The sequence below is a fragment of the Hypanus sabinus genome, chromosome 11 (genome assembly GCF_030144855.1).
Source record: "Hypanus sabinus isolate sHypSab1 chromosome 11, sHypSab1.hap1, whole genome shotgun sequence".
Taxonomy (NCBI): domain Eukaryota; kingdom Metazoa; phylum Chordata; class Chondrichthyes; order Myliobatiformes; family Dasyatidae; genus Hypanus; species Hypanus sabinus.
The window spans coordinates 38215827-38237590 of NC_082716.1; the positions used below are offsets into that span (position 1 = coordinate 38215827).

The 21764-nt window shown below is 40.8% G+C and overlaps 1 protein-coding gene across 3 annotated transcripts in view; it reads right to left on the reverse strand.

Annotated features, from left to right (window-relative positions):
- The window catches only part of dmap1 (DNA methyltransferase 1 associated protein 1), a 101588-nt gene that overhangs the window by 68210 nt on the left and 11614 nt on the right, over positions 1-21764 (reverse strand). For all 3 annotated transcript variants that reach the window (XM_059984147.1, XM_059984149.1, XM_059984146.1), the window contains exon 2: positions 814-922. In XM_059984147.1, coding sequence (XP_059840130.1) covers positions 814-912 — 99 coding nt within the window. In that variant the 5' untranslated portion in view covers positions 913-922. The remainder of the gene's footprint in view (positions 1-813; positions 923-21764) is intronic.

A 21764-nucleotide genomic window follows, 5' to 3' on the forward strand; every position in this document is an offset into this window, starting at 1 on the left:
GAGGCAGTCTGTAACATCACAAAGTTCTAAAGATTGAAGGCAAAGAACTTCAGTCACAAATCCTGTCTCATCACGCACACCTGAAAAACGGCATAATCGCAGTCAACCTCAAGAATGCAGGCAAGATAGCTGTAGCAACAAAAGAATTCTCTGACACATGGAAAATCTTTATCTCCCAGCTGTCTCATTGCAGTGGTTGAGAAGGATAGAGTGGATTCTATCCTTCTTAAATAGTGTACATGAGCTTCAACACTATAATTCCAAATAAAGATTCAAAGAGCAGGACCAGCCAGTTCACTTTTTCTTTGGAGCATTTGACTCCATCTACTCGTGACTGTAATATAATCTCCTCCAAAGTGACAGTTTATATTTGCATTTCAATGGAACGTATACCATGATCCTAATCAAAGGATCTTCAACACAGCCAATCTCAGAAAAGACCAGTATCAATAATGCTGCAGCTTTGCCTCTCAACTTTTCTTGAAGCTCCTCACTGCAATATTGTGCCTTTGTCTTTCAACAAGCTTCCCTTGGGAGTGCAGTGATCTCAAAAAATATTGAGAAACTCTTTAATCTACAGAGATTACATTACAGAACCTTGTTTCAATTGGTGATGGGAAAAAAGGAGATGAAAGTGCAAATTTTCTTGGCAGCTTCCTCTCAATTTTACATTTTGTATTTTGGCTCCTTGCTATCTACACTTTTGAAGATGTATTCAAAATGAATGTCTGTCATTGGACAATCAGCAATTGATAACATAGATAATTAACAGCAATAGCACAAGTATTAAATGTTAAACAAAGCCAGCTGTACCTTATCTGAGTTGATAATATCTTTTTTACTGATAGGTGTGTTTTCAGAATCACCGCCACCCAGCTCCAGGATATCACGAACATCTGCTCCTGTAGCCATTTTTGTGTACCTGTAGAAAGAGCGAGAAGAAATTTGAGAACATAGAACAAAAAAAAGTACAGAACAGGAACGGGCCTTTCAGAACACAATGTCTGCACTGAACATGATGTCAATTTAAACCATATCTATTCTGCTTGTAAATGATTCATATTCACTATTCACTGCATAGTCACTACCCTTGGCAGCTCATTCCAAGCACCCACCACTCTCAGTATAAAAACCTGTCTTATGCATCTCTCTTAACCTTCCTCATGTCACTTTAAATACATGCCCTCGAGTAATTAATGTTACTGTGTGCCAGCTAATCCAGGAAGTATCCTGGTAAATCTTCCACATCCTCCCTGTAATGGGGCAAGCAGAATTGCACACATTGCTCTAAGTGCAGCCTAAACAAAGTTTTATGTAGCTGTAACTGCTCAGTGATTAAATTAGGGTTAAATTGAGACCTGCTGGGTGACACAGCTCGAAGGGCTGGAAGAGCCCATTCTGTGCTGTATCTCAACAATAAATAAGCAACCATGACTTCCTTCTTCTTATACTTGGTGCCCCACCCAATGAAGGAAAGCCTGCCATATGCCTTGTTTACCATCCTATCTACTTGTGTGGCCACTTCCAAGGAGCTAGGGACTTAAGACTCCAAGGTCTTTCTGTATAGCAAAGCTGTCAAAGGTCCTGCATTAGCTGTATACTTCCCCCTTACATTTGAAAAATAAAAAAACTAATCAACAACCATTAAAAATTACAATTTTGTCACCAGGACACTAGATCTAAATTCAAATACTAACAAATATTTGAATTTCACTATTTTAAACCTAACCCTATTTCAATGGACACTGGGAGAGCATATACTTGTCACAAATTTTATTCTTTTGCAAGGTTGAACTATCTGTTCTAAGATATAGTCTTAGCATTCAAAATAAATCCAGATGACATTTCTAATATCTCTGCCTCCTTCAATGTTAATCCATTTACACTGAAAATTTAATTCTCACAAATCTCTCTCATGCTCCATATTTTATAATCAGCTATTTCAGTGTTCTACAGCCGAGCACAAAATTAGTTTAATTACTTAATACATCTTTCTTTGCTCATCCACACTGACAGCCAATCATCCATTGCCTCAAGTTTAAAGTTCTCACTCTAATATTTGAATTCCTTCTGCTGTCACTCCATCTGATTATAATCTCTTTCAACTAAATCTTCCCACAACTATTTGTTCCATGACTCTGGTCTGTGCATCACCCACTCAATGCTACAGGAATTTCCTTTCCAAATCCAGACCCTTTTCACCTGCAATCAATACAGGATCCACCCACACCTCCTGTCTTTCTTCATTTATCAGCATTTATTCCTTTCAACTTCAGATCAATTTTAGTGGAAGTTAAAGCTACACGAGAGATCGTATCCCTCATACAACCTTGCTGGTCTCAGAATACTAATTTTTGGGCATTTCTTGGATAAAGTAGTCTTATTACCTTCAATTTAGGAGAACTCTTCTGTAACTAAATTACTCATCCAAGTTCCTAGCTCTAGCACCTCGCTAACACCTAAGTAATGCCAAAGTAATTTAAAAACAGAAAATGCTGGAAATACTCAGCTGATCAGGCCACATCCATGGGAACAGAAACAGAATTATTGTTACCCCATGTTAATATTAATCTACCTTCTCTGATGCCCTTCCTAACCATCAAATAATGTCCTTCCAAGTTTGCACTCCAGCCTAAAAGCTCACTTTTAGTCCAAGGTTCACTAAACACTCAAAATGGGGAATAGTTTTAAGATAGAATGTAAAATCAAGTATATTCAAATAGTCTGTACTAAAATCTGGGGATGCACTAGGGAGAATCCTAACTAACATTCCCATCATTAACTTAGGTTTTTATCTAAAATAGAAACATAGTAACATAGAGATAGAAACACAGAAAACCTACAGCACAATACAGGCCCTTCGGCCCACAAAGTTGTGCCAAACATGTCCCTACCTTAGAAATTACTAGGCTTACCCATAGCCCTCTATTTTTCTAAGCTCCATCTACCTATCCAAAAGTCTCTTAAAAGACCTTATCTTATCCGCCTCCACCACCGTTGCCGGCAGCCCATTCCATGCACTCACCACTCTCGGAGTAAAAAACTTACCGCTGACATCTCCTCTGTGTCTACTCCCCAGCACCTTAAATCCGTGTCCTCTTGTGGCAAGCATTTCAGCCCTGGGAAAAAGCCTCTGACTACCCACATGATCAATGCCTCTCATCATCTTATACACCTCTGTCAGGTCACCTCTCATCTTCTGTCACTCCAAGGAGAAAAAGCCGAGTTCACTCAACCAATTCTCATAAGGCATGCTCCCCAATCCATGCAACATCTCCTCTGCACCCTTTCTATGGCTTCCACACCCTTCCTGTAGTGAGGCGACCACAACTGAGCACAGTACTCCAAGTGGGGTCTGAACAGGGTCCTATATAGCTGCAACATTACCTCTCGGCTCCTAAATTCAATTCCATGATTGATGAAGGACAATACAACATACACCTTCTTAACCACAGAGTTAACCTGCGCAGCTGCTTTGAGCATCCTATGGACTTGGACCCCAAGATCCCTCTGATCCTCCACACTGCCAAGAGTCTTACCATTAATACTATATTCTGCCATCATATTTGAACCACTTAACACTTACCTGGGTTGTACTCCATCTGCCACTTCTCAGCCCAGTTTTGCATCCTATCAATGTTGATGACGTGCACTGCTTGGCTCACACCAAACATAATGTTCATTGGCCAAAAAGCTCAATTTTGGTTTTATCAGACATAGAACCTTCTTCCAATTGACTTCAGTCTCCCACATGCCTCTAGCCAAGATTTCACTCATTTTTTTTAAACAGTGACTTTCTCTTTGCCATTCTCCCATAAAGCAGTCACTAGTGAAGCACTCAGGCTACAGATGCTATATGAGCAATCTCTCCCATCTCAGTCACCGAAGTTTGCAACTCCTCCAGAGTTGTCACAAGCCTCTTGGTGGCCTTTCTCACTAGTCCCTCTCACTAGGACAGTGTTTATTTGCTTGAGTCCATTCTCAGTTTTTGATGCGAGATAGGGCTGGCAGCTGATAATCGGTGAGCACTGGATTGCAGAGGGGAGGCCAGTAGGCTGATGAGAAGTGCTGTATTGCATGGAGGGGAGTACGGTAGGCTATGACAAGCATGGTACATTTTCTGATCATTGAATGGACTCGCCCAACTGTGACGTCAGCCTCTCCCTCCCGAATTACCTTTCGAAACTTCCCCTGACGCACCGCTGACTGATTTACAAGAGCAAACAAACTTTACTGGTGTAGCAGAAAATTGGACATAAATTTTCATTCTAAAGGAATTTTTATGCGCCGTGACGTAAGTTGCTGGCCTGCCACTTTGCTGTTGTTGTATAACAAAAGGCAGACTGTGTAGGTTAGAAGTGAATTGCATTGTGAAGTTTTCGTGTTTTTTGTGGTTTTCTCGTTTAGCTTACATGGACTGGTGATCCAAGTTGTCCTATTCCATTGTGCCTAGTCTGTGGCAAACAACTTATAAATGCAGCAATGGCTCTTATAGAATTGAAAAGACACTTAACTATAAATCACAGCCATGTGACATGCAAAAGTGATGATTATTTTAAACAGCTACTGGAATCTCAAAACAGAGTAAAGCTATTGTTAATAAAGACAGTAAAAAGATAAAAGAAAGCAAGTTATTTGGTAGAACTTATTACCCAAAAAAGGAAAAGTCACACAGTTGGTGAGAACCTAAAAATGGCAACATGTAAAATTATAGCAGGTAAAGTGCTAGCAGCAAGTATTTCAATGGTAGTCATTGACTGAAGTACTGTGCAGACGTAACAGGAGCATTCCCACACAGGTCCAACAAAGAGCTGTCTTGATTCAGAATAGTAAGACTTTGGCTCAACAAGGCTTCAATGAGAATAGGCAGAGGGTAGGCAAGTTCATTCCTTATTTCTTGTTCAGCTCTGGAGAGAATGGTCTCACTCTGGTCTGTGTGAGATTTGGGACTTCCAGGAGACTCCCAGTCACCCCGATGGCCACATCTGCACCAGGTGCACTGAGATACAGGGAGCTGAAGTTTGATGACTTTTGGCCTGTTAGGGAAAGTGAAGCAGTGATAGCCAGGAGCTAAAGGGAGGCAGTAACCCCAAGGCTACAAGGGACAGAAAAGGCAAGGGAGAACATCAGATAGTGGAGAGCACCTCTGTGGCCATCCCCCTCAACAATAAGTACTCCATTTTTGGGGAGGGTGGGGGGTGTGGAAACCTACCTGGAGGAAGCAACAGCGGCTGTGCCTCTAGCCCCTCAGAAGGGGAAGGAACTGAACTGGATGGCAACAGCAATAGGGGACTCTATAATCAGGAGGTCAGATAGGCGAGTCTGTGCACACGAAAAGGAAACACAGATGGTAGTTCACCTCCTCGGTGCCAGGGTCCAAGACGTTTATCTCATAGGTGTCAGGCAACCACAAAATCCTGAAAAGGGATGGCGAGCAGTCAGAAGTCGTGGTACATATTGGTACCAATGACATAGGAAGAAAAAGGGAGGAGGTTCTGAAAAAAGAATACAAGTAGTTAGGAAGAAAGCTGAGAAGCAGGACCTCAAGAGTAGTAACCTCAGGATTGTTGCCTGTGCCATGTGACAGTGAGGATAGGAATAGAATAAGGTGCCAGATAAACATGTAGCTGAAGAATTGGAGCGGATGGAGGGATTCAGATTTCTGGATAATTGGGACGTTTTCTGGAGCAGATGGGACCTGTACAAAAGGGACGGGTTGTACTTGAATCTGAAGGGGACCAATATTCTTGTGGACAGATTTACTAGACCCGTTGGAAGTACTTAAACTAATATGGCAGGGGGATGGGAAACAGTATGATAGAGCTGAGGATGAACCAGCAAGTTTACAAGTAACATGAATGTAAGGAAGGACAAGGATAGAGTACAAATGCAATCAGGCCAAAGAATTAAAATTGTACCACACAAGCAAAATTCGAAAGGGCAAAGAATGCAGGACTGACTGAAGGTGATGTATTTAAATGTGCATAGCACTTGGTATAAGGTGGACGAGCTTGTGGTGCAATTATATTGGTCGGTATGATGTTGTGGGCATCACTGAGTTGTGGCTGAAAGAATACCACAGCTGGGAGCTTAAAGTCAAAGGATATACTTTGTATCCAAAGGACAGGCAGGAAGGTATAGACCGGGGTCGGCAACCCGCGGCTCCGGAGCCACATGCGGCTCTTTCATCTCTGTACTGCGGCTCCCTATGGCTTTGGAAAATAAATGACGAGTATTTAATTAAAATGTATTTTATGTTAGTTTGTTAGTTTTTGAAATGTAATTCTAAATTTGAAGATTATGGTGATCTTGTACAATCTAAATTAAACGTGTTTTTTTGTCGCTATTAATATACGTCACCACGGCCAATGCCTGACACCCGCCAATGCGCGATTTCTTTAATTTTTCAATCCAAGGTAGACTAACTATGGAGAATTCTAAAAAAAGAAAAGTGACTGAAGAAAACAGAACGTTTAATGATACGTGGGCAGATTCATTTGCTTTCACTGCTGACGAGACTGGTTTACCGGTATGCTTAATATGCAATGAGAAACTAGCAAACAACAAAAAGTCAAAAGTCGCAAGACATTTCCAGAATAAACACGCAGCCTTTGCTCAAAAATATCCGGATGGAGATGAGAGAAAAAAAAAAGCCGTTTCGGAACTGATGCGGAAGGTTGATCTGAGCAAAAATCATCTCAAAAAGTGAATGATGACTGGAAAATCAATGACATATGCTAGTTTTGTTGCCGCTCAGGAAATAGTCAGGCACGGGAAGCAGTTTACAGATGGTGAATATATAAAAGAATCTTTCATTAAGATTTCAGAACATCTATTCACGGACTTTAAAAGCAAGAGTGAAATTGAGCAGAAAATCAGTGATATACCCCTCTCTGCAAAGAATGTCAAAGACAGAACCATAAAAATGGCAGAAGACATCAGAAGACCGTAAATTAAAGACATCAATTCAGCTGTGGCCTACTCGATTGCCTGTAACAAGTCTAAAGACAAAGGTGATATTGAACAAATAGCGCTGTTCTGCCGATATGTAAACTCTGCCGGGCCACAGGAAGAAATGATTGAGTTGATACCTCTAAAAGGACAAACACGGGGGGAGGACATCTGTGAGGCTGTCTTGAATTGTTTATGAGCCAAAGTAATAAAGACCAGCTGGTGTCAGTAGCTGCTGATGGGGCACCAAGTATGATAGGAGCGCACAAGGGATTTGTGGCTTTACTGCAGAACTCGCTGGACTGAAGGCTGCTGACTTTTCACTGCATCTTGCACCAAGAGGCACTGTGCGCTCAAACATTTCCTCCGGAATGCACAGAAGTAATGGATGTTGTCATTCAGATTGTCAATAAAATAATGGCAAAAAGTTTAAATCACCGTCAATTCCGTTTGTTACTGGACGAGCTGGAAAGCGCATATTCTGATCTCCTGCTGCACAACAAAGTTCGGTGGTTGTCCAGAGGGGAGGTGCTGAAACGCTTTGTCGCGTGTCTGGAAGAAGTGAAAACTTTCCTGGGGAGCAAAGGTCTCACCTTTCCTGAGCTAGAACAGCCAGAATGCTTGTAAAAGCTACACTTCATGGTAGACATGACAGCGCACCTGAACACACTGAACACAGCTCTTCAGGGGAAAGGACGCACAGCTCTGCACATGTTGGAGGATGTTTTGGCATTCGAGCGCAAGTTGACAGTGCTTGCCAGAGATTTACAAAAAGGCACGTTGTCTCACTTCCCCAGTTTGAGAGAGCTCACGCAAGCTCACAACATGATAAATTCGGAGTATTTACATTCTGCAATCATCGCAATGCAAACATCGTTTGGGAAACGCTTCTGTGAGTTCAGAGAAGTAAAAAACACATTATCCCCTAAGCATCGATCTATCCCTACTGAATACAACTGCATTGGCAGGTGTGAGTCAACCTGATCTTGAGATGGAACTGGCCGACATAGCCGACAAAAACATATGGGTGTCCAAGTTTAGAAGCTTGACAGCAGACCTTGAAGATGTTGCCCGTCAGAAGGCCGTTCTTGCTCAGAATCACAAATGGAGTGATATTGAAAACCTCCCCAAACCAGACAAACTTGTGTTCGAAACATGGAATGCTATCCCCGACATTTACATAAACATTAAAAAAATATGCACTTGGAGTCCTGTCGATCTTTGGATTCACATATGTATGTGAGCAGGTGTTCTCCAACATGAACTTTATTAAAAACAAACATCGCGCACGCCTCACAGATGACAGTTTGCGATCCTGTGTAAAGATGAAGGTGACGTCATACAGCCCTGATGTGCAGACGCTGTGCGCTGAGGTCCAGGAGCAGAAATCCCATTAACCAAGTATGATAAATATTTTAATTGCCTATTATTTTACGTATATGCATATTTTTTCATCGTTCAATGAAATAGTCCTTTAATTTTTCAGGTTGACAGCTGGCTGATGTTATTTTTGGTTTGCTGCTGGTGGACAATTTAAGTTCGGCTTTTTTCATAAATACAAGAAGGACTCAAATAGACATTGATTATTTTACTTAAAAGTAACCTTCAACCCAACGTCTTTTTTTTCGGAGTTCAAAATGTTTTTGTTGCATGCAGAAATGTAATTTCGTTTTCTCTGCAGGAGTTCATCGATTTCATAAATGCAACACATTGTAGTTTGTTTATACATAGCATAAAGGGAAAAAAAACGTTGTTTGCAGTGTTATTTCATTTTAAATGTCAAACGGGTTTTGTGGTTCCCAGTGTTTTCTTTTCTGTGGGAGACGGGTCCAAATGGCTCTTTCAGTGGTAAAGGCTGCCGACCCCTGGTATAGACGGTGGTGTGGCTCTATTGGTAGCAGATGGAATTACACCTTTAGAAAGAGGTGACATAGGGTCAGAGAATGTTGATCTTTGTGGGTGGAGCTAAGAAACTGCAAGGGTAAAAAAGCCATTGCGGGAATCATATATAGGCCTCCAAATAGTAGCCAAGATATAGAGTTGAGATTGCAAAGGGAGTTGAAAAGGCATGAAATAAGGGTAATGACATAATTGTGATGGGGGACTTCAAAATGCAAGAGGATTGGGAAAATCAGTGTAACACTCAGCTATATTGGCCTGTATGCATTTCGGGGAGACCCCATCCCCCACCCAACCTTGTCTCATGGTTGCATCAGTTGCTGTGCAATGCCACCTGATACGGCCTCAAACATCAATCATCAGCCAGCACACAATGTACAGTTGGCCCTCCTTATCTGCGAATTCAACCAACCGCGAATCGCGAAAACCCAGAAGTGTACTTTCAGCACTTGTTGTCCGAGCATGTACAGACTTTTTTTACTTGTCATTATTCCCTAAACAATGCAGTATAACAACCATTTTACATAGCATTTACATTGTATTAGGTATTGCAAGTAATCTAGAGATGATTTAAAGTATACAGGAGGATGTGCGTGGGTTATCATGGATCGGGATCCAAAAAAAATCTGAAGTTCTCTTACTAAGTAAGTCGGAACAGGTACATCTGGTATTATTTAGCGTCAGTCAGTCAAACATTTGCACTTGTATATAGTATATATTTTACCTTTCTATGCAGATAAAACACTTAAGAACATATGTTTCAGCGTCGGGTTTGGGAAGTTCCCAAGTTCGATCTAGTGACAGATTGCTATCGAGTGTGCTCTCCACCGTGCCGGGTTGATGTGGAGGATCAAAAACCCAAAACCTGATAATTAAACCACTGCAATGCTTAGTAATAATCATAGCTTTCATCGGGGCAGGCTCCATTAAAATTGTTCCGATCGTTGACTGACTGTAGCCTAATGCTTTTCCGATGACTGATGGCGTTTCACCTCTTTCCAATCACTTTATTACTTCCACCTTATTTTCAATCGCGACCATGATTATTTTCGTGAACAGAAACACCGTGGATTCAAAGCTACACCGGGTCCTAAAGACCACCGCACTGATTCAGGTAAATAAAGGACTTGAGCATACGCGATTTTTGGTATCCGCAGGGGGTCTCGGAACCAATACCCCGCGAATAATTTGTACATTTTACAAATTACACTTTGAAAATCTTACTAGAACTAGGTAATTAATAGTGATACAATATATATGAAAGTAAAGAAAGAAAAGGTGCCAAAACTTATCAAGAGTTCAATCAATTCATGCACAACTGTTGGAGCTCAACTATCGAAGTCTTTGGTCCACTATTCGATCTTCTCCGACCTCCTCGACCGCCACCTGAGACCAACCTCGGTAGTCGACCACAGCGCATCCAGCACGTCCTCTTTCCTCGCGATCTCCCCTCCAACTCCCCAAAAGTCCGCACAACACTAACTTACAGACCCACAAGAAAGAATAACATCTATCCCAATTGGTTAACAAATGAATACAGTTCTCGTTATCAGTAATTATAACCCAAACAAGCTGTGAGAGAAAGCACTCTCTCACCAGTTAACATAACAAAGAAGCATTCTTACTTTTAACAAAGAAGCCATTTTGATTAACATACGCAGTAACATAAAGAAGAAACACCTCACATCCGGTTGGTGTCCGATCACGAGAGAGAACTGGTTGAATGCCTACGAGATGGCTTTTTAGAGCAGCTTGTGTTAAGCATAGTTAGGGAAAGGCTATCTTAGACTGGGTGTTGTGTAACAACCCAGATCTTATTAGAGAGCTTAAAAGTAAAGGAACTCTTAGGAGAGAGTGATTATTAAATGATAGAGTTCATACCTCAATTTGAGGGAGAAGCATAACTCACATGTATCTCTATCACAATGGAATAAAGCGAATTACAGATTCGCAAGAGAGGAGATTGCCCAGGTGGATCAGAGGACGATACTAGCGGGGATGACAACAGAGCAGAGATGGTTGAAGTTTCTGGGAATAGTTCACATGGTGCAGCAGAGATATGTCCCACAGAGGAAGAAGTTCTCAAATGGCAGGGATAGGCAACTGTGGCCGACAAAGGAAGTTAAGGACTGGATGAAAGCCAAGGGAAGGGCATACAAGGTAGCAGAAGTGAGTGGGAATTTGAATGATTGGGAAGCTTTTGACATCCAACAAAATGCAACTAAAAAAACTACAAAGATGAAATGTGAGGGCAGAGTAGCTAATAATATAAAGCAGGATACTAAAAGTTTTTTCAGTTATATAAAGAGTAACTGGAGGTGATAGTTTATACTGGAACACTAGAAAATTATGCCGATGTGGTGGTAATGAGGGACAAAGAAATAGCAGATTAACTTAATGGGTACTTTTTCCTAGCACTTTTTCCTACAGAATCACAATGGCACTCATTCCTGTTCCCTGACATGGACCTCTGGCACATTGCTAGGGTCTTCCACAATGAAGATTGATGCAAACTCAAAGGTATTAAAATGGATAAGTCACCTGGACCAGATGGATTACATCCCAGAGTCCTGGAGAGGTTGCTGAAGAGACAACAGATGAATTGCTCATGATTTTTCAATAATCACTTGATTTTGGCATGGTCCTGGAGGACTGGAAGATTACAAATGTCACTCCACTCTTTGAGAAGGGAGGAAGGCAAAAGAAATTATAGGCCAGTCAGCCTAATCTCAGTGGTTGGGAAAGTATTGGAGTCTATTATTAAGGATGAGGTGTCAAGGTACTTGGAGACTGATGATAAAATAACTCAATGTCAGCGAAGTTTCTTAAAGGGAAATCTTGCCTGACAAATCTGTTCCAGTTCTTCGAGGAAGTAACAAGCAGGGTGGACAAATGAGAGACAGTGGATGTCATTTACTTGGATTTTCAGAAGGCGTTTAATACGGTGTCACACATGAGGCTGCTTAACAAGATAAAATCATATGGCATTACAGGAAAGATACTGGCATGGATAGCGGAAAGGCTGACAAGCAGGAGGCAAAGGGTGAGAATAAAAGGGGCCTTTTCTAGTTGACTGCAGGTGACTAGTGGTGTTCTTCAAGGGACAGTATTAGGACAACTACTATTTCACATTGTTTGTCAGTGATTTAGATAATGGAATTGATGGCTTTGTGGCAAAGTTTGCAGATGTTACAAAGATAAGTGGAAGGGTAGGTAGTACTGAGGAAGCAATGTGATTGCAGCAGGCCTTAGACAAATTGGAAGAATGGGCAAAAAAATGGCAGATGGAATGCAGTGCTGGGAAACGTATAATAATGTATTTTGGTAAAAGGAACAGTAGTGCGGACTATTATCCACATGGACAAACAGTTCAAACATCAGAGGGGCAGAGGGATTTAGGAGTCCTTGTGCAACACTCCCAAAAGGTTAATTTATAGGTTGAATCTGTGGCAAAGGCGGAAAATGCAATGCTGGCATTTATTTCAAGGGGAATAGAATGCAAAAGCAAAAAGATAATGCGGAGCCTTTATAAGACATTTGTCAGGCAGCACTTGGAGTATTGTCAACAGGACCTAACCTGGTCCCAACATATCAATACTTCATTAGGAGTTTGAAGAGATTTGGTATGTCAACAAATACACTCAAAAACTTCTATAGCTGTACTGTGGAGAGCATTCTGGCAGGCTGTGTCACTGTCTGGCATGGCGGGGGTGGGGGGCACTACTGCACAGGACTGAAAACTGCTGCAAAGGGTTGTAAATTTAGTCGGCTCCATCTTGGGTACTCGCCTATAAAGTACCCAGGACATCAAGGAGCAGTGTCTCAGAAAGGCAGTGTCCATTATTAGGGACCTCCAACACCCAGGGCATGCCCTTTTCTCACTATTACCATTAGGTAGGAGGTACAGAAGCCTGAAGGCACACACTTAGCGATTCAAGAGCAGCTTCTTCCCCTCTGCCATCTGATTCCTAAATGGACACTGAACCCCTGAACACTAGCTCACTTTTTAATATTTTTGCACAATTTTTAATCTATGCAATATATGTATACTATAATTTACTTATTATTGTTATTATATTTTACTTTATTTTCCTTCTTCTTCTATATTATATATTGCATTCAACTGCTGCTGCTAAGTTAACAGATTTCACGACACATGCTGGTGATAATAAATCTGATTCTGATTTTTGGGCCCCATATCTCAGAAAAGATCTGTTGTCAATGGAGAGAGTCCAGAGGATGTTCATGGGTAAGATTCCCGGAATGAAGCGGTTATCATATGAACAGTGTTTGGCAGCTTTGGGCCTGTACTCACTGGAATTTAGAAGAATGCAGGGGATCTCATTTAAACCTACCAAATGGTGAAAGGACTAAATAGGGTAGATGTGGAGAGGATGCTTCCTATGGTGGGAGTATCTAGAACTAGCCTCAAAATTGAGAGGCGACCCTTTAGAACAGAGGTAAGGAGTAATTTTTTTAGCCAGAGAGTAGTGAATCTGTGGAATGCTCTGCCACAGACTGCGGTGGAGGCCAAATCCATGGGCATATTTGAGATGGAAGTTGATCATTTCCTGATCAGTCAGGACATCAAAGGATATGGTGAGAAGGTAGGTGTATGGGTTTGAGTGGGAGCTGAGATCAGTCATGATGGAATGGTGGAGCAGACACGATGGGCTGAATGGTCTAATTGTGCTCTTATGTTCTATGCTCTCATAGCTGTGGTTAAGGAAGAAACTGGGGGACCAACTAACCCCAACGGAAGCTGCAGGGGGTGGCAGGGAGTAGCCCTGCCATGCCACCTAGAGGTGTACCAGGGCTAAGGGAGCTTGATGAGCTTCAATGAGTTGTGGTCCCTGGCTGAATACCCTGCAGCTGACCCAAAGGTATTGTTGGAGGTGCAGCAAGCAGCAATGCTAAGCAGGAAACATCTTCCTGTAAATCTCGTTGATGAAATCTGTGGAAGAACTTGCTGCTTCAAGACTAGCACCGTTCTTGGTCGGTCCCGCTGAGGATTCCTGTGCTCTGAACTCTCGGCGGAACACAGGGGTACCTCTGACAAATCAGATTCCACCTGAATAGTTACACTACAACACAAGTTCTAGTTCTCTGGAGTTTCTCAAATCTAATGTTCTTATTGCAAACTAGTACACCTTTTTGGACCCTGCCTTTGTGATAATTCTGGGGAAGGACAATAATTTGTTGGAAGAATGCATGGGGATCTCATTGAAATCTACCCAGATAGGGTGGATGTGGAGAAGATACTTCCAGAACTAGCAAGCACAGCCTCAAATTTGAGGGGCGACCTTTCAGAATAGAGGTAAGGAGTAACAACACACACAAAATGCTGGTGGAACACAGCAGGCCAGGCAGCATCTATAGGGAGAAGCACTGTTGACATTTCGGGCCGAGACCCTTCGTCAGGGTAAGAAGTAATTATTTTTTTTAGCCAGAGAGTAGGGAATCTGCGGAATGCTCTGCCACTGAATGTGGAGGAGGGCAAGTCCATGTGGATATTTAAGACGGAAGTTGATAGTTTCCTGATCAGTCAAGACATCAAAAGATATGGCGAGAAGGCAGGTGTATGGGGTTGAGTGGGATCTGGGATCATGATGGAATGGTGGAGCAGACTCGATAGGCTGAATGGTTAAATTCTGCTCATGTCTTATGGAGATGTGGTATGAGAAATTGAAAACGTTTCACGCTCAAACAGTACAATCAGTTGACATTATTAATGACATGTCACATGATGTTGAAGAGGTTTTATGTAATAAACTGAAAAACAACAGCTTCTCTATCCAGGTTGATGAGTCAACAGATTTCACCAGAAAATGTTGTTATGTTGTAGCACTTGCACGATTTGTAAATGATGGTGAAATTCAAGAAAATGTTTTCTGTTGCAAAGAGCTGCCCAAAACAAGCAAAGGCTAAGATATTTTTAATGTTTGAACTTCATATCTGGAAACAAAAGGTCTGTCTTAGAGGAACCGTTTCGACATCTGTACTGATGGTGCGCCATCAATGACTGGCTCCATGAGAGGTTTCGTTTCACTTGTAAAAAAAAAGAAAATCTGAAGTCACAACACACTGATTCAACATTGCTAATAAATTTTCATGTTGTAAATAGTATTAATTAAAATCAATTAACAACCTTTATTCAAATTAAATCTACCAAGCCTACCTTTAAAAACTTAAATCCCATTTTGGCTTAAGCCAGTTATTTAACAGAAATTTGTTATATTTGCCTAATGAGCTTTCAAGAAAGGTTGGCTAAAAATTTATTCTCTACTCAAAACAGCATCAACAATTATTTTTGGATTATTATATCTACAACTTACTGATATGCTAATGTACTGTGAGCTGTAAATATAATAAATTTTACACAGGGGTTCCCTGAGACCTGAAAATTATTTCAAGAGTTCCCGAAGTTTGAGAAAGGCTGAGATAGAGGGTAAAATGAATGCAGCAAAATGCAGGGAAATCCTGATGCAGTCTGCAAGATAACTGCGACTTGGGAGAAGAGCAACACACACAAAATGCTGGAGGAACACAGTAGGCCAGGCAGCATCCATGGATAAGAGTACAGTCGCCATTTTGGACCGAGTCCCTTCAGCAGGACTGGAGAAAAAAAGATCAGGAGTCAGACTCCAAATACAAAGATGAATCCTTATGCAATCAATTATTTCATGATTTATATTAGTAATTATTTGGGTCACTTTATAGAGATCTGTTTTCAGTTTGACACAAGAGTCTTTTTCTACTGATCAGTGTTAAAAAAAGCCAAATTAAATACACTGTGATTCAATGTTGCAAAATAATAAAATATGAAAACTTCAGGGGGGGGGGCTGAGGTGAATACTTTTTACAGGCACTGTAGATTTATGTAATGAGGATATGGCTCACATCTAACCATCTCCTTCCAAGTTGAAGTCATAGATCTCTGACTTAATTCCAGAATAGCTTTTTGATGCTTTCAGTAGTAGTAAAGTCTCTTGCTCATAAATGAAGACAGTTCATTAACTAAGATCCAAACAACTTTCGTTAAATGAAGGTTTTGTATTATTTTCTTGTTTTCATAATCTATCCTTATGTATGAAGCTTATAATTTTGTCTGATCTTTTAATAGTTTTATCAACTGAACTCTCATTTTCAATCACTTATGTACAAACAGCTTGGGGATCTTGTTCCTGCACCCCTTTATTGTTTTGCCTCTTTATTTAGTTTGTCTTTCCTCATTCACTTTCCCATGCGCTTTATGTCACATTTCAAAGCAGTATATTTTCTCTGCCTCGTGACTACTTATTTCAAACCTACTGCAATCTTCTGCCATTAAAAATAATCACTTTAGGTTAAAAAAAGGTTCAAAAAAAGATTTAAAATATTAAGTAGTATGTGATACAATTAGCAAAACTGAGGAAATTCTTAAATGTATGTTTTATCTCTTTATTTAAGACCCATTTTCCCTGAGGATATGGTGTTGGGCCATCTCCTTGAACTGTTGCAATCCTTCTGATATTTAATTTTCTTTCAATATTATTTGGTACAAACATTCAAGATATTATAAATACATTTGTAATAAGAGGCTGGGACAGCCAAGAGATTAAGGAGACATGCTTACAAAGTATATTGAAGAATTGACATGTTTCTAAGTACTTGGACTTAGTTTTCACAGTTCGTGGGTTTTGGGATTGCAGAACCATTAGAGGAGGTTATTATTAGTAAACTACAAAGGTATTCCATTTCCTCTTTTCAAAACCAGATTTGTGTAAAGCTTAGTGTAATTAGAAGTCTTTCATGTGGAACTAAGCTTTCAAGTGCTAGTTTTTAATCTATATTGTCTTTAAAAGAAGTCAAGGTGCTTTTATTGTTAAAAAAGATCTCTCCCTTTCAAATGCATTGTGCAGTTCTTATTAATATTATATAGATGTTCAGAAATAATTCAGTTTTGGTGGAACATTATACAAAACTTTGGAAAGTGCATACCACCATTTGATGAAACTTTACTTATGAACATAAGAACATAAGAAATAGGAGCAGGAGTAAGCCATCTGGCCCATCAAGCCTGTCCCACCATTCAGTAAGATCATGGCTGATCTCTCCGCAAACTCAGCTCCATCTACCTGCCTTTTCCCCATAACCCTTAATTCCCCTACTATGTAAAAACTTGTCTAACTGTATCTTAAATAAATTTGGTGAAGAGGCCTCAACTGCTTCTCTGGGCAAAGAATTCCACAGATTCAACACTCGCTGGGAAAAACAGTTTCTCCTCATCTCTGTCCTAAATGTACTCCCCTGAACCTTGAGGCAATACCCCCTAGTTCTAGTCTCACCTACTAATGGAAACAACTTTCCTACTTCTATCTTATCTATCCCTTTCAAAATTTTGTATGTTCCTTTAAGATCCTCTCTCATTCTTCTGAACTCCAGAGAGTATAGTCCCAGGCAACTCAATCTCTCCTCAAAGGTTAACCCCTTCATACTTGGAATCAACCTGGTGAACCTCCTCTGCACTGCCTCCAAAGCCAGTATATCCTTCCTCAAGTATGGAGATCAGAACTGCATACAGTACTCCAGGTGCAGCTTCAACAGTACCCTGTATAATTGCAGCATGATCTCCCTGCTCTTGAATTCAATCCCTTTCGCAATGAAGGCCAACATCCCGTTTGCCTTCTTAATAGCCTGTTGTACCTGCAAGCCAACTTTTTGCAATACATGAACAAACACTGCCAAGTCCATCTGCACAACAGCATGCTGCAATCTTTCAACATTTAAATAATAATCTGCTCTTCTATTATTCCTTCCAAAGTGGATAATCTTGCATTTCCCAACTTTGTATTCCATCTGCCAGACCTTGGCCCACTCACTTAACCTATCTATATCCCTCTGAAGACTCTCCACCTCCTCTGTACAATTTGCTTTTCCACTCAGTTTAGTGTCATCAGCAAATTTTGCTATGCTACATTCAGTCCCCTCTTCCAAATCATCAATGTAAATGGTGAACAGCTGCAGGCCCAGCAGTGATCCCTGCGGTACCCCATTCACCACTGACTGCAAATGGGAGAAGTATCTATTTATACCAACTCTCTGCCTTCTATTGATTAACCAATCCACTATCCATGCCAATATACTTCCTCCGACTCCATGCATCTGTATCTCATTTATAAGTCTCTTGTGCGGCACCTTATTGAACGCCTTCTGGAAATCCAAGTACACGACATCCACCTGTTCCCCTCTATCTACTGCATTCATTATGTCCTCACAGAACTCCAGTGAGTTTGTCAAACAGTACCTGCCCCTTTCTGAATCCATAATGCATCTGTCTAATGGAACCACTCCTTTATAAATGTTTCGCTACTTTCTTAATGACAGCTTCAAGCATTTTCCCAACTACAGATGTTTAGCTAACTGGCCTATAGTTGCCCGTCTTTAGCTTCCATCCTTTTTTAAAAAGTGATGTGACATTTGTTGTCTTCCAATCTGCTGGGACCTGCCCAGAGTCTAGAGAGTTTTGATAAATGATTACCAACGCGTCTACTATAACCTCCACCAAAGCATCCCATCAGGACCAGGGGATTTATCTACCTTCAGGCCCTCTAGTTTGCTCATCACTATCTCTTTAGTGACAGTGATTTTATCGAGGTCCTCACCTCCCATTTCATCCATAACATCCTTCTTTGGTATATTAGACACGTCCTCCACCATGAAGACCGACACAAAATAGTCGTTCAATGCCTCAGCCATTTCCTTATCACCCAATATCAATTTCCCCTTCTCGTCTTCCAAGGGACCTACATTGACTTTAGCCACCCTCTTCTGCTTTATATATATATAAACTTTTGCTATCTGTTTTTATATTTTGAGCTAATTTACCTTCATACTCTATCTTCCTGTTCGTTATTTCTTGTTTAGTTGTTCTCTGTTGCTTTTTAAGGTTTTCCCAATCTTCCGGTCTCCCACTACTCTTTGCAACTTTGTACACGAGTTTTTAATTTGATACTATCTTTTATTTCCCTAGTTATCCAAAGCTGGCTGCCCTTACTTTTGACTGGAATATACTTTTGTTGAGCACTGTGAAAAATCTCTTTGAAAGTATTCCACTGTTCCTCAACTGTCCTACCAAATAGGCTGTGCTCCCAATCCACATTAGCCAACTCCTCCCTCATCCCATTATAGTCTCCCTTCTTCAAGCATAATACACTAGTTTCATATCTAACTATTTCATCCTCCATCTGTATGCGAAATTCAATCACACTTTCCAAGAGGATCCTTAACTACAAGATCGTTAATCTTACCTGTCTCATTGTACAGGACTAGATCTAAGATAGTATTTTCCCTTGTAGGTTCACTAACATGCTGCTCAAGAAAGTCATCACGGATGCATTCTATGAAGTCCTCCTCAAGACTTCTTTGACCAACCTGATTTACTCAATCTATGTGCAAGTTAAAATCCCCCATGACAACTTTCGTTCTGTTCTTACAAGCCTCAGTTATTTCTTGGTTAATCTCCTCTGCCACTGCAATATTTTTATTAAGTGGCCTGTAGACAAGTCACCAGTGATTTTTTTCCCTTTACTATTCTTAATCTCCATCCAGATGCTCTCAACATCCTGCTCCACAGATCTTATATTATCACTCACAATCGCCCCGATTTCATCCCTAATCAAAAGCGCCACCCCACCACCTCTGCCTCCCTGCCTACCTTTCCGTATTACCTGATACCCTTGGATACTTAATTCCCAGTCATCTCCACCTTGCAATCAGGTTTCTGTAATGGCCACTAAATCATATGCCTTGGTACTGATCTGTGTCACAAGTTCACTAACCTTGTTTCTAATACTACGGGCATTTAGATAAAGTGCCCTTATACACATTGTCCTCTTGGAATATAGTGATCTATGCGATTTTTGCTTTTTATGAAGCCTTAGGAAGGTACATAATTTTCCCATTTTAAAGTACCTCAATTTATAGTTTCAAGTTATACAATAAATCATTCACATATCCAAAAACAAGTTGAGTACCCATTTTCCAAGTGGAACTAAATTTGATAAATATAGTAAATTGGACCTCAAATCACTAATACAGTGGGGCTTCCTTATCCGCGGATTCCGCATGTGCGGATTCAACCAACCACAGATCGGGAAAATCTGGAAGTTCTCTCTCCAGCACTCGTTGTTTGAGCATTGTTCGCCTCACGTCTTATGTACATACTTTTTTCTTCGTCACTATTCCCTAAACAATACAGTTTAACAACTATTTACATAGCATTTACATTGTATTAGGTATTATCAGTAATCTAGAGATGATTTAAAGTATATGGGAAGATGATGAAGGAAATGGCCAAGTCAAAGAGATGAGTGGAAGATATGGAGATAAGTTTTGATAATGACAGACTGTGAAAGGGTTGTGGAATACAAATCTAATGTCGCAGCAGAAGATAAGGCTAAAGGATACAGAAAAAAAGAATAAGATTAAAAGCTCTGCACTGAAATGAATGGACATAGAATCTGAAATAAAGTGGATTAATTGTGAATAACTTTGTATGATTTAATAACTAATTATGACTTGAAATCATTATAAAAATATGGCTGCAAAATGTCATAGAATGGAATCCAAATATTGAATGCTACTGAAAGCATCATAGTTAATGGTAACTAACATGGGATGTTCTAAGTTTGGAAATTAGGATGCAGAAGCAATTCAGATGGAGATAAGACAAAATAAAGGTAAGAAGTCACTTGTGGAAACAGCATACAGGCCTCTTATCTGTGACCATACATTTGAACAGAGTATAAAAGAGTAAACAATTGAAGATTGTTAAAAGAGCACTGTGATTATCATGGACAATTTTATCTATTTAGAGACTGGAAAAATCACATAGGCATAGACAGTTCTATAGAGAGTGGTAGGACAGGGATCTAGGGATACAAATCCATAATCCCATGAAAGTGGTGTAACAGAGAGGCAAGGTTATTAAAAAGAGCTTCATAATTGAATACAAGAGTTGGGATGTTATGTTGAAGTTTTATAAAGTAAAAGTAATGTCAAATTTGGAGTAATGTGTAAACTTTCCAAGATGGCGGCGCAACGCAGCTTGCAGCGGCCACTCCGGAGCTGATTATCTGTTACTTGTGAAGCGGGGTGCCGTGCGCAATCATAATCGGATGAAATACGGACTTGGGAGCATGGAGGAACATCTGGAAATCTCCAGGAAGGCCTTCTTCGTTGCTGCTGCTTGCTGTGAGGTCAGGGTCTCTGCTGGGAAGAACAGGCCCCCAGTCCTTGGGGTCGCGTTGCCAATGGCTGCTGGCGGGGGTGTCTTAATATGCTTGGCAGAGGATGGTGCTCGGGTAAGCTGTGCCGGGGCAGATGGTCAGAGGCTCGGAGGTTCAACGGACTCGGAGTCCGCTGCAGTCAGGTCGCTTTCATTGTGTGCTGCGTCTGCGAGGTTGAGTCGGGCGGCACCATGGAAGTCCACAGCGGGGGTATTCCCTTCTGCTGCTGGCATGGGATGACGAGTCAATCGGGACCCTGAGGACTTGTGGAAACTGTGTGGTGGTTTCTTTTGAACTTATGGTCTTTTAACATCTTTGAATAATTTTTACTGTGCCATGGTCTTTTTTTTATATCAATTATGCTATTGTCTGCACTGTTGTAACTGTGTGGTTTTGTGCAGGTCTTGTAGCTTTAGTTTTTGGTCTTGTTTTGTCTGGTTGGATTGGAGCTCCTTTCCAGGGAACACGCTAAAATGGTAGCACAATATTAATACGCAGCAGCCTCTCCGGACTCTGGATTGGGGATTGCCAAGTGTTATGTGGATTTTCTTGTGTAGTCTGTCTTGTCATGTGCTTTTGTGATATCATTCTGGAGGAATGTTGTCTCATTTTTTAACTACATTGCATCTGTGGTTTCTAAATGAC